This window comes from Siphateles boraxobius, unplaced genomic scaffold (genome assembly GCF_051911475.1).
Source record: "Siphateles boraxobius isolate OS27281-9 unplaced genomic scaffold, OSU_SipBor_1 26, whole genome shotgun sequence".
Taxonomy (NCBI): domain Eukaryota; kingdom Metazoa; phylum Chordata; class Actinopteri; order Cypriniformes; family Leuciscidae; genus Siphateles; species Siphateles boraxobius.
In genome coordinates this window covers 18,872,793-18,886,577 of record NW_027508876.1, presented here as the reverse complement: position 1 = coordinate 18,886,577, position 13,785 = coordinate 18,872,793, and the positions used below count along the sequence as shown (strand labels likewise).

Sequence of the window (13,785 nt, the reverse complement as noted above, 5' to 3'; positions counted from 1 at the left end):
TGATGAGGACTGAAGCGTCTACTTTGAAACCATGGAGACAGTTGTTACGTCTGTTATCAGACCCAACTAAGCAACTATGGCCAGATAAATATCGTGTTTAAACAAGTTCATCTTCATCTTTTTATATATGACAAGTACAATTTTATTATTTATAAAAACAACATAGCAATAAATTAAGCTACTTAAAAGTCCACAATAATAGTTTATATTTTGAAATATTTTTTTTATTTTTAACTCTCTTTACTTTAAGAAAAAAACTTAGTAATTTTGTTGTGTGTTTTTGTGACATTTTTTAATGTCTATATAGTTTTTATTAATTTTAGTTCAACTTTAGTTATTCTAGTACATCAAGTTAAATGAAAAAGTTGCCTTGGCCACTGTAGCTAATTTAATTTAATTTCATTAAGTTAACGTTTGCTTTCAATAAATGTTTTTTTTATGGTTGTAATTTTAATTTGAGTTTTTAGTTAAATATCAGTTTACTATAATAACCCTGATCTAAATGCGTTCTGTTTTACAAGCTCACTTGGCTTATGATTAAATAATTAAATTGCATTAAATAAATTACCCATCGAATAATGCAGTCATATGTATAAAAATCAAAATCAAATGAACAGCTCTGTGCTGTACAAATGTTATGACGTCGTAAATATGAGACGCAAGTCAAAGCGCTACGAAATATTTCTGCGACTTGAAGTCCTCACATGTCCTGCTTTTTCTGAAACACAGCTAAGAGCAAATAGGTAAGCTTGAGAGCATGTTACAACGTTTTATGTATTGTCGCATATGACATTTTTTGTATTTAATTATATCAAGTTGTCACGGCGTACTGTGCTAGCTGTGTTGTCAACTTGCTTACATTTATATTGGAAATTACATTCAAGTATGAAAACTAGACAATAATGTCTAATATATTTTACTCATATTTGCATATCAAGCACTGTAACGTTATACCTCTGGAAAATAAGGAGGATGAACCTATTGTTTCTGCAGGTAACGAGCTGTAATTTCCTCTCTCTTTAGATCTGACATACCTTCACATTAGGAAGCTACAGCTCCACAAGTGGGATGAAACTGGAACTGTCACGAGTGGTACAGGGATGCCGCTTGGGGTTTTTGACAGGATTAGGAAAATCAGGGCAGCACTCGCTAGAGTTGCCCGGCTGTCTCCTGTACACTCGCTGTGCAACTGTTCCCCATCTGACCCAGGACACCTTACACACTTTAAGAGACCTGCCTTCAGTCACACAAGTGTCTGTGGATAGCTTGTAAGATTGTAGTTATACATTCAGGGTCAGGGATTCACTAAATATTTGACAAATAGTTTACTTTTAAGCTAAACATGTCGGTCTGAAATATGGCATATTTTGCTGACAGATCTGGGTTCGGTTCACAACATTTGATGTTGTGAAATCTTGAATCTTCATAGTGGATGGAAGTATGAGAGTAATGATTTTTTTTCATGTCATCTGTAAAGTGACCTTGAGTTTCTAAAAGCATAATATAATATATTATATATAAAATATAATATGTATAATATAAAATAAATATTATTGTTAAATAGCTATATGGAAGAGTCTCCCTTTAAGTTCTGCAAATATTTTTCACACTGAAACTGTGATTTGTTCTCTGAAATTTTTCTTTTTCAGTGCAGAGCACCAAGAGGTTCTGGAGGAATTCAAAGAGGGTGTCAGAAAGTTTGCAGGTTAGAAGTTCACTCTTTTACAAACTTTTTGTTACTTGCTTTTTTCTTAGTTTAAAAGATGGTAGGTTGTATGGAAGCTTGTTTCCGCCACATAATAAAAAAAAAAGGTAATTGTGACTTTTTATCTGACAATTTACTTTTTTCTCACAATTGCAAGTTTATATCTCACAATTTGGGCTTGTCGCAATTCTTACCTTGTAACTGGTAATTGCAAGTAGTAATTACTAGTAGTTGCAATTCTGACTTTTTTTGTAATTGTGAGATGTAAACTCAGTATTGTGAGAAAAAAAATCTGAATTTTTAGATTAAAAAGTCTCAGTTATCTTTACTTTTTTTTCTGTGGTGGAAACCAGCTTCCATAGGTTAGTGTGGCTGTAATAATATCTCAGCTTGTGCTGGCACCATTCATAATGTCTTTCTTTAAACTTAACAATTAAAAGGTAAGTGTACCAAGGGATCAATGTTTGGTTGCTTTATCTTGGCTCTTTTATTTCCTGATGGCCATCTGGTTCTAAAAGCGTCTTCTTACCTTGATGGCCATTAAAACCTGCTACGTGTGTATATAAAATAAACAATCACAACACTAAGCAACATATGTATTACTAATATTTCATTATAAGTACAGATAGCTGAGTTTTTTTTTTAATGGCCCCTTGAAGTGTGAAATAGACTTATCTTTCCTGTCGCCTTTTTTAAAGGGGTGCTATAATGCCCTTCTCACAAGATGTAAAATAAGCCTCCGTGTATATGTGAAGTTTTAGCTCAAAATAACCCACAGCTATTTTTATATAGAATGTTAAAATTGTCACTTTTTCAGGGTGAGCAAAAACACGTAGTTTTGTGTGTCCTTTTAAATGCAAATGAGCTGCTGCTCCCGGTACAGAGGGCGGAGCTACAACAGCTTGCACTCACACAGACATGCACTGAAAACTTCAAAAACCTTTAGCGTTTTATGTTCAAACTTGAGTCAGACAAAGATGGAGAGACTCAAGAAGAAGTGACAACATGCAGACAACATTTCTGAATGGTTAGTTGATGCAATTTATGTAGCTTATGTGTAGTTATCATCTTGTCATTGATTAGCCTCATCTGTCATGATAATCTATAAATCGCGTTCCCGGGAGGTGGGGTAAATTAAAATTATGTACATTTTAGGGTTTGTGATGTCACTAACCCGGGAGGAATGTCTTGTAGTCCCTAACAGCCGTTTGTTGTAGTCCTTAAAAAGCAATTTTTTTTACTTTAAGCATCGTAACTTTGTCGATGTTGTTTATGCGTAAAGAGCAACATTACACACTAACTAAAGTTAGAAAAGTGAAATCATAATCAACCACCCCTTTAACTGAAGATAGTTTTTCTACTAAATAGTTTGGGGCTCTTGTGGTGCCATCAGCCACTGTTGTCAACATAATTTTCCTGTGGTTTTAAAGCGAATAGTCACATGGCATTTACAGCTCAGGCGATTGACTGAAATGAAATCATTTGTGGTCCCATACCAAAGATGGCATATTTCAAATTACAAAATTCAAGTGGGTCTAACAACTGCAATTGAGAAAAATGGCATTGCATATTCTACTCAAGAATCATTAGGTGCTTCCCAGACGGAAGGCTGCATCCTAGTGAGCCGACGTTCTTCCTAGTCTGGTCCTTCTGAGGCTCGTAGTCTAGAGTCTTCCTCAACATTCAACTGTCTATTAAGTGTGTGCATAGCATTTGTCACATATGTTTCTGCCCTCACTGTCACGACACAAAAATACTATAAAAATTATAATTTGAACAAAATACTTTATATTAAAAACTTTTCTGTTAATGTAGTACTGGTAATGACAATCCTCTGTGGTCTCCCAGTGGTTTACAGTGCGCACAGTTTAGCATTATGTGATTAATTTACAACAAAAGAAAATGTGATGCCTTTTATCTCCAAAATCCTTTTTTTGTCTTGCATTACGTAGTGAAATTGGACAAGCTTAATTTTCTCCTAGTTCTTTTTTGTGAATGTGTGCAAAGGATTGTGGGTGATTGGAGGATGCAAAGGATACGCTTGATGCATCTTTCAAAACAGGCCGGATGAAGGATGCGAAGTGAAGACTGCCTTCAAAGGATCTTTTAAATTAAGAAGTACTTTGACAGAGCTTAATGATGTGACAGCTGAGTTATGCAGCCTTACTAGGACGCAGCCTTCTGATTGAGAAGCACCTATACTGTCTCTTTAGAAAGTTTGTTCAAGATCATTGAAAAGTCAAAGAGGACTGGACAACATGTCACTCACATGACATCACAGCAAAAGCAAACATCAACAATCCAACCAATTCCCAATGGACAAAACTAAGTCTCACCCTACATTTTTTTCTAGTTTGAGAAGCCATTTCACGTCCCAATAGGGAAGAAAAAATTATAACAACTTCTTTTAATGGCGACTAAAGACTTTATACAAAAAGATTTTATTCAATTATATCTCTTTTACCTACAGTACTAGAGGTAGAGTTATGGTTGAATTCCTCTTGAAGGTGAAATGTGTAATTTCAGCACAATATATAGCAATATTGCAAAAATAAGCTTTAAGCACACATCTATTGCTCCAACAGATTGCAATTCCATTCGGTGCCATTAGTGATCCAGAAATTACACCTTTTTTCTATTATTCAAGTCATTGTATAATAAAATAAAATAAATATAAAATCAAATTGTTTTTGTTTTAATATTCTTTTAGCTTTCTACCAAATAAAAATTTCCAGTGTGTTGTCGTATTTTTTTAGTTCTGAAGGCATGTTTTCAGATTCTCTTCCTCTCACTGACAACAAAGTGACTATTTAGAAATAATTATACATTCATGCTTGGTTGCATACCATTTCGCATTTTTGAAAAATTAGTTTTCAGTTTTCATTTTGCAACCGTAACGAAAAGAAGGGCACTGTTTCAGTCACTGCCTTCTGCAATCCATCCAGAAATGAGAAAGGTAATTGTGTTCACAATATTAAGATGTGTGACCGTGAAGACATTTCAAAGGGTGACTTGAGGACGGCTGCAAGTGCTCCATTTGGATAATTACAAAAAGAAAATTGGTGTACATGATGATGTTGGTCCCCAAAGTTCACCTCCATCATTTCCACACAGTACCACCGAATTTAGATTCCTCCTCATGTTCATTTCCTTCATGTGGACGTTCACCTTATCTACATTTGGTAATTAGTTTGTACAAGTTCTGCAAATGTACACTTTTGCCCCAATTTGTCCTAATCTCCATATGAATGCATTTTTATATCTTCAGAATAATGAGTTGAGCTCTTGGTTGTTTATTTCGCCAGTAAACAGTGTTGCCAAAATGAACAAGTGTTCTGCCTGATTGCATTGGACTGTTCTCATGCAGTCAATCACTTCTGAGGATTTAGATGGATGAATAACAAAAGTGTATTTTGCAGTTCGTCATATGTTGTGGGTTGACACTATTTATATCTTTGAGATTGCAGTCTTTGAAACTTCTGTTGAAACGTTTTAGATGCATGCCATCTGTTTTGATTAGAAGTAGTTTCTCGAGTTGTGCTGGTTACAATAGACATCTGATCTGCTATTACTCTGACGTGATTTTCTTACGCAGGTCTTCATGATACTGTGCTTTTCAGCTCTCTGCATGATTCTGCTAATACCAGCCCTGCCGGTCACGTCACCAACAAGGTTAGAGAACTATGTCGAATGATTGTTTTCAAACTCTTTTGTCAATGAGATGGACTAAAATTCCATTAAATCATTACAAATAGTCTAAAAGGGCGATTCAGTCAAATGTAATTGGTTATCAACTGCTCCATTTTGGCTTAGAGAGGGAGCTTTTGTGACCTCTAAAGCTATGCCATCCCTTTATTGTTAATTGTCAGGGATTTAATGGTTTGTTTGTGATTTAACAGACAGTGTCGGTGTGGGGCAGCGGTGGAAGGATAGAGCTGACGACGGATCGGTTCATGGCGATTCAGGCAGCTATTCAGCCGGACTGCTATCAGAGCATGGCGGACGGAGAGACCTGGCAGGCCAATACTTCTCGCAAGAGAGTCCGTAAAGCAGTGGACAGGACTCTGGCCCATCTGGATGAATGTCTGGTGTTGCACCAGAAATTACAGGTCAGTACACAAAACACAGACTGAGTTCTGAATACCTGTCAGTGACTGCAGTATACATTTGAATGAAATGAAACTGGCAAATGCCACATCGGTCTTATTCTATACTTCTCAACTTTAGTGTTTCAAAGAGAACCACAGAATAAAGTCAGACAAGAGAAACTTTACAAAATGATTTTAAATCTGATTTTACATTCCAAATGTGGCACACAATTGTGGGAAACTCCATTTTAGGGTCAATGTTAGTCTAAATGGCCTTGCAATAACATGCATTGTCATTTTATTACATAAAAAATAATAATATATATGTATACAAAATTTATATTTTATATATATATATAAAATTTTCTTATTATTTGGAGTTCATGGTTCGTCTAAATCGCTTTAGTATGTTGTGGAAAGTAAAAAAGTAAGGATGTACATGTATACATTTTATTATATCATATTTTATTATTATATGCTTGTGTGTGTATGTATATACAGTATATAAATTATATAATAATAAATTAAAGACATTTCCGTTAATTAAAATGAAGCTGAAATAAAAATGTAATTGTTGAAAAATTACACAAAGATTAGAAATGCTGCCTTGGAAATAAACTGAAATAAGTTTGTTGAAGCACTAAAATTGTTAACTAGAAATGAATAAAAATGTAAAGACTAAATGTGTAATAAAATAAAGAATAAGTTAAACCTAAATAGCAGTATTAAAAAAACTAATAAAATGACAAAAGCACATAACGAAATGACTAAAAAGTAAACTGAAATGACCATAACTAAAAATTAAAAGAAAGCTAATTAATGAAACTATAATAAAACTAAAATATAAACTATTTGCAAACTGACTGTCTTTGTCCACAGGAATTAAAACGGGCAGAGATATTTGGGGTTGTGGAGGGTGGAGACATTATGGAAGAGAGGCTCCGGTCGGCACGAGAGACTGCCAAGCGTCCTGTGGGCGGGTTTGTACTGGATGGATTTCATTCTGCTGCCATGGACCAGGATGTGAGGGCTCAGCTGATTAGAGCGACATCTGCAGAACTTCCCCAAGAAAAACCCAGGTAAAAAAGGAGTCTATTTAAATTTCTGCCTCACGGGCTCAGACATTTCTTCAGTTGGAGATTGAGAGGATAAATCATCCCCATCTTATCATTCTCTGATTATGCACCTTGATTCTCAGCAGCCATAGCTTCACTCCATCCCACCAGGAGCCCATAGCAAACACCTTATCCATTTTGGAGAGATGGAAGTTCTAGGGTTAGAAATGGTTCAGGAAGAAACTTCAATCTTAAATTCCTAGTGTTGTAATGATTGATTTCTCTGATCTCCCTCTCTTGGAGACTGACTGAGAGGTTACAGAATCACACAGAAACAGCAAGACAATGACAGGAAGTAAAGGAGTGTGGATCTGGAAGTGTCCTTGAACTCACCGGGGTCTTAAGAGGGCTGCTTCCCACTGGGCTTTACAGTCTTGTTAGAAACCGACATTTCCCTTGGGTGTATCTCAGGTCACAAATAACTGGAGCTGGAGAAGGTTGTGAGGCACAAATGCTGGAGGACAGAATACATAATTTAGATTTAGAGCAGGACAAGTTGTTTCTGTGCTGCAGTTTATATGCTGTTATATATATTTGTGTATATATATATATATATATGTATGTATGTGTGTGCACACAAAAATAAATATTAAACTGCACATTTCACAATATTACTGTATTTTTGATCAAATAAATGAAGCCTTGATGAATTTAAGAGACTTCTTTCAAAAGCAAAAAGTTAAAAAATAACTGACCCCAAACATGTAATTGTCTTTTTGTTTTTTGTAGATGTGCTTGTGGTCCTCATTTGTTTCAACTATCCAAACTGCCAAATTAAACAATAACCCAATTCGAGTTTATCTCACTCCATGAGTCTTTCTATGCATTTATGAGATAGCTTTTGGATCTCTGTTGAACCTTTATGTTTTGTATTAATACTTAATGATTTACCCTGGGCTGAACTTGGCTTTGATTTATTACTATAATCTGTCTTTCTGAGGAACACTGAGAAACGTGTTCACTAACCAATGGAAAGATCCAAAGTGTGAGATACAAAGCTTTAGAATTATGTGTTACTTCTGAAGTGTGTAATTTATTCAATGTTTAAATACCTTTTCCTATCTTAGCTTAACATGCAGAGTCAACTATGACCTTTAAGTAACATTTATATTTAACCTTTTATTAATAATAACTCCCATCAAGGCAAAAAACTGATTTGACTGATATATTGTATTTAAGCCTGAAAAAAAGTTTTGCCATTTATTTTAGGTTGGTGTTGGGGATTGGCCGTCCTGATGAGGTCATCAGCTGTGCTGAAGCAGGAGTCGACCTGTTTGAGAGCTTCTTCCCCTTCCAGGTGACAGAGCGGGGTTGCGCGCTCTCCTTCGACTACACCTTTGATCCCGACCCGGAGACGGCAGGTACATCAGCTCCTACAGGTGTGCAGAAGCCCATAGTTACACTATTCAAAAGATATTACAGGCTTCCTACACTTTCTTAACCCTGTAAAGCCTACTGTATCATAGATGATACACACATTTCTAGGGCCTCTAAATTATCACCATGATCAAAATTTTGATGAAAGACCTGTTTTACATAATCTATTACATGCCTACTGGCATCTGATTGGTAGTTTATACTTTTTTAGGTAGAAAGCCTTTTTAGTATAATAAAAAAAAAGGTTTTTACAAACACCTTCAGGTTTTTGTACATGTTTCTTTTTGATGGGGAATATATAGTGTTTTTTTTATAAACTAAGCGTAATAATATAACTTTTATGTTGTTAGTAATATTTCAAGATGAACACTTACAGGATTGAAGCAACTTCATCTTACATTTTTTCCATTTAAATGTCAACAACTGCACCAAATTGCATATAGTTTGGGCCTGAAAAAATGTGTTATTTCATCCTCGAGTATGAGATCTATATTCTCACTGTATCATACAGTGAGCCATAAAAGCCTGATCTATCAAAAATTACACTTTTCAAAAAACGCATGCAAAACTATTTATTATTATTTTATTTTTTTTGGTCTAAAGGTTCAATAAACTGTTCCATTTTCTGACTATTTAAATGTCAGGCTTTAAAGGGTTAAACAGCTTCTGTGTAGTAGAGAACATTGAAATTGATAATAAATCAATCAAAATTTTATAGCATTTTCCAGTTTCAACATTGCCATAGTTATTGCATTTTGCCTTTGTATGTCATATTAAACTGCTATAATAGAAAGTATTTTAACACTGAAACTTTAATTTTAAGAGAAGACTGGTTCAGATTCATCTTGCGATATAAACAAGCCGTTTAGCACAATAATATAAATGCATAAAGTCATATTTCAAGTGTTTGCTACCAGATTGGTGTAAGCAGGAACTATGAGCTGCATGTGAGGCTGTTTTTCACAGTATGGCTTGGTGGAAGTGGAGCTGTGCTTCTGCAAGCTGTTTCAGATAATTAAGTTTGAGTTAAGTGAATAAAGTCTTCAAGAGAGAGTGTGTTTGTTCAGGCCCCAGTCAAATTAAATAATTGGCACGTTTATAACAGAACCGGAGCCCTGGGAATCCGTCTTGCCATCTTCACTTTCAGCAGGAGTCAAGCCTTCACTGTATGAAGTCAAACCTTATGATGGTTTCTCACAATTTGGTGTTGCTTTTTTACTTTTAAAAGCATATTCTGTGAGAACTGCAATGCAAGTGTGCATCTTCAAGTAACTGGATCACATAAAGAGACATAAAAAATTCACTATAGGGCATAAATAATTGATTTGGGCTGTTAGGTGTGCAGCAGTCTGTTCTAAGAAGAAGCTAATCGATGTGTTAGGATGGTAATAGAGTTCAGGACAGGCACTTGCAGAGGGAAGAAAGAAATATCCTCTCAGCCAATTAGAGAGCTCTGCAGGGGGACTGTCCATAACTTCACCCTGACCTGCCACCTCCTGTCACTGCAGGTCACAAATTTTAATCCACAGCGTTCTTGTCTTTCACACCCTCTCTACAGCTCTCTTCTTTCTCTCTCATGTGTCTTTACTCCCTTATTTTCTTCTCTTTTTACCGGTTTCTCTTCGTCATGCTCCAAGTAATTTTTTTGCGTCTACATCACTGTACATATTTTATGCAAATTTTGAATTATTTTATTTGTTCATAGAATATAAAAGGCATCTATGATTGTATACAATTAAATGTGCAGTCAGTAATTTTAGTTGCACTATAGTACTTCTGAAAAATGTTTAAATCTTATGGTTAAATAAATGGACATTCTGGTCATTTTAATAGCCTATTAAAAACATGGGGCCTTATGGAGGCTGCCATGTTGAGATCACATGACTGTAGCCATATGGCTTTAGATATGCTGTAAGATTTTTTTTTTTTAGAAGTAGTCATGAAACAGAAGTTGCAATTAGTCTTTTATTCCCTATTGAGTGACATATCCGAGTGAAACGACTTCTCGAACAAGAAAAAAGGAGGAGCGGGACAGACTTGATTTTGTTTTGAAAAGGAAATTGATTGGATGATTGTGGTTTAGTATTTCTGTGATATCATGTAAGTGACAGGTTGTCCCGTCTTCGCACCTGTAAACGCGTCATCAGAGAAGAGATGTCGCTGCAAGAAAAAGGGAAACTTATTTTGATGAAAGATTTGGAGGGCACATGATTTAAAAACAATATTATGTGCACAAATAAATAATTTATTATAAATACTGCAATATTCCATTTAAAAAAATAATTGTTCATTTTAATTTCATGGTGATTTCATGATGATGTAATCTATAATATTATTTTATTATATTGTTAAAAAATATATATTTTCTATTTATTTATTATTTTTCACTAGAACTGCAATCTTTAATTCACTAACCATCCATATGCACAAATTTGTGCGTGAAATCGGCACAAATGTTTTCAAGAACAAATCATGATTAATCTTTCATACTAAAATGAATTCTTAATTTACCCAAAAATATAGGAACAACTGAAACTATTCTGGGTGGCCTTATAAAGATGTTAAAATATTTTATTGGAGATTTTCATAATAAATATTTCATTATACATGTAAACAATAAAATAGTAAGAAAATGTGCTCTTGTGCATTTAAATGCATATTATCCATGCAATTTTAGTGAAAGAGACCTGGTGTTCTTTTAATAGAAACGCCACTGCCTTTAGACTACCAAAATTTCCTTGTCATGTACACACTAGATGTGAAAAATGCACCACTTTCATTATCTGGTCATGAAATGTATAATGGGTATGTACCCCATGTAATGGGTTTTGCCTTGTGATGAATGTTTAATCATGTGTACATGTTTGACCCAGTGCTGGAACTCAATGGAGAGATGCCTGCTGTCAAGAAGCTGAATGGAAATGGAGATAAAAATATGACGCCTTTTGAAATGAACCTCAAAGATAAAAGGTGCGTGTGTGTGAAGAGAGACAAGGACATACTCTTTCACCCCTCATACAGATGAGGCTACTAATGCTTTTTCACATCTTTCATGATCTGAATCTCCTCAGCTTGTATATGAGGATTAATGCATTTTATATGTCAGTAATTCATTCTCACTTCTGAGGGTATTTCCATAATATTACTACTATCACTAGAGTCAGATCACATTATTGGTCAAAGGAGTGATGAAGGATATTAAACAAAAGGATTTTTCAACACTGCCTTATAAAACTTTTTTTTTATTATTGCAGATTTGTCCTTAAAAAAATTGTACCCTTTAAAATCCCTAAACATGCAGATTCCTAGTGTGAAAATTAGCTCCATAACTCTGTGTTTGACTTTCAGGTATCAAGATGATTTCCGCCCACTTGTGGAGGGCTGTGGCTGCTACTGCTGTAAAAAGCACATGAGAGCATATGTTCATCATTTACTGGTGACCAACGAGCTGCTTGGTGGTGTTTTACTCATGCTGCACAACATGGCACATTACCTAGGCTTTTTCAAAGCGCTGCGGGAGGCAATAGCCAGTGAACGTCTGCAGGACTTTAAAAATAGAGTGCTTCAGTGCAGAGAAGGTGATTGAAATGATTGAAGGACTTCAGGCAACAACAAAAAAGAATGAACAAAAGAACCTCTACATCAGAGCATTCTTGGGGCTTTGATTTATGAGTATGTGGTCTCATGAATACAAAGCTGGATTCTGGTGCACATGCTCTTACCATGCAAATTATCAGACAAAAAGTGCTACTGTGAGTGACCACAAACCTTTTAAAATTCACATGGCTCATCTCAGTTCTCTTATGGATTTTAAATTTGCCGTCTGCTGCATCAAATGAACCGTTTCACTTAGAAGGAGCATAAATAATGTTGAAATTATCTTTTTATAAGAGCAGCACCTGCTCAGATTCTCATTTTTTCAAGCCCTGAAAAATGTCCACCTGCTGTTTTGCCCAGCACATATTTTTCTGATGAGTTACACATTTAATATTGGAAAATGCTGCATTTCTTTCTTTCTTTTATACAATTATGGTATTGTATAATAATATTTATTATTATACATTATTATGATTGTATATAATTGTGATGTTTAGATTATATTATTATTTTGCCCTTATGTTAAGTTATAAACTTTTTTTCTTTAAACCACAATGCAAATCTAGCTTACTGACTTTTTAAATTTGTTTTTCCGATCTTTACATTCCTATTCATTATGTATTTTTAACTTTGCAATAAATGCACAGCATAGGCCTGTAAACCTTTTAGCTGTGACTATATCCACAACAAAACACAGCCTAAAGTGCCTATTGCTTTTATATTGCAGTTTAATGTTATGTCTGTGTATATTTTAGCACTGCTAAAATGCTGTATTGACCAATCAGGTTCCAGGGTCGTAACAATCCATTTTAATTGTTGTTTTATGACCTAATTAAGGATGTATGCATGCATTTTAAAAAGTGAGTACTGTAACATTTATTCATTTGGTAGACCTTTTTACAAATAAGGAAAGCTGCAATAAGCAATTCTTAAGGAGACAATAACATAAGTGGAGCAATACAAAGTTTCAAAGTTGAACATGTACAATCTACTGAGGTGTAGGCATAAAAGAGCAGCAGGATAGGCCTTTAAATACTTAAAGGGTTAGTTCACAAAAAAATAAAAATTCTGTAATTAATTACTCACCCTCATGTTGTTCCAAACCCGTAAGACCGTACATCTTCCAAACACAAGTGAAGATATTTTTGATGAAATCTGAGCTTTCTGTTCCTCCATTGAGAGCAACGTCATTACAATTTTCAAGGCCCAGAAAGGTAGTAAAAACTTTGTTAAAATATTCCATGCAACTACAGGGGTTCAACCTTAAACTTATGAAGCAATGAGAATACTTTTTGTGCGCAAACACAATTGTTGATTTTATTCAACAATCTCTTCTCTTCCATGTCATTTTCCTACGCTGTTGACGTAGTGTAAAGGCTGATTTATACTTCTGCGTCGGACCTACGTCGGACCTACGCTTTTGGAGAGGTGCACGTCAGGGTACGCCGAAGGGTACGCGCGCTACGCACTGCCTACGACGTAGTTACGGCGTTAGTTCGACGCAGAAGTATAAATTGGGCTTAAACAGTGCAGCGCTTCTGGGTTCTATGTCAGAAGGGCAGCTCATTATTGGCCAGCATCACACACATGACCAGCATCTGCCAATAGTGAGCCTACGTTCTTACGTAGAACCCAGAAGCGCTGCACTGTTTACACTGTTTCGTTAGTAATGTCGTAATAATGTCGTTATTTGGGGGGATTTTTTGCACAAAAAGTTTTCTTGTTGCTTCATAATATTAAGGTTGAACCACTGTAGTTACATGGACTATTTTAACAACGTTTTTGCTACCTTTCTGGGCCTTGAAAGTTGCAATGACGTTTCTGTCAATGGAGGGACAGAAAGCTCTCAGATTTCATCAAAAAGATCTTCATTTGTGTTCTGAAGATGAACGAAGGTTTTACG

The 13,785-nt window shown here is 35.2% G+C and overlaps 1 protein-coding gene across 3 annotated transcripts; it reads left to right on the top strand.

Moving 5' to 3' along the window:
- The first annotated feature begins 661 nt into the window (after positions 1-661).
- qtrt2 (queuine tRNA-ribosyltransferase accessory subunit 2) lies at positions 662-12,010 on the top strand. Of its 3 annotated transcripts, none has more exons than XM_077244645.1 (9): positions 662-743; positions 1,024-1,268; positions 1,650-1,705; positions 5,301-5,377; positions 5,605-5,814; positions 6,673-6,872; positions 8,118-8,287; positions 11,159-11,255; positions 11,634-12,010. In XM_077244645.1, exons 2-9 carry the CDS (start codon positions 1,069-1,071, stop codon positions 11,869-11,871), a joined length of 1,248 nt encoding a protein of 415 aa, XP_077100760.1. In that variant the 5' UTR covers positions 662-743; positions 1,024-1,068; the 3' UTR covers positions 11,872-12,010. The 3 variants fall into 3 exon arrangements, with proteins under 3 accessions (XP_077100760.1, XP_077100762.1, XP_077100761.1); XM_077244647.1 differs by having other exon boundaries at positions 663-743; positions 8,118-8,269; XM_077244646.1 differs by lacking the exon at positions 662-743 and adding an exon at positions 793-883.
- The last annotated feature ends 1,775 nt before the right edge of the window (positions 12,011-13,785 follow it).

Excerpts from the sequence above, each read along its gene's own strand:
- qtrt2 (XM_077244645.1), top strand. The coding sequence starts at position 1,069 with ATGAAACTGGAACTGTCACGAGTGGTACAGGGATGCCGCTTGGGGTTT. Across the intron at positions 1,269-1,649 it reads CAAGTGTCTGTGGATAGCTT|TGCAGAGCACCAAGAGGTTC; the intron begins GTAAGATTGTAG and ends TTTCTTTTTCAG. Across the intron at positions 5,815-6,672 it reads TGTTGCACCAGAAATTACAG|GAATTAAAACGGGCAGAGAT; the intron begins GTCAGTACACAA and ends CTTTGTCCACAG.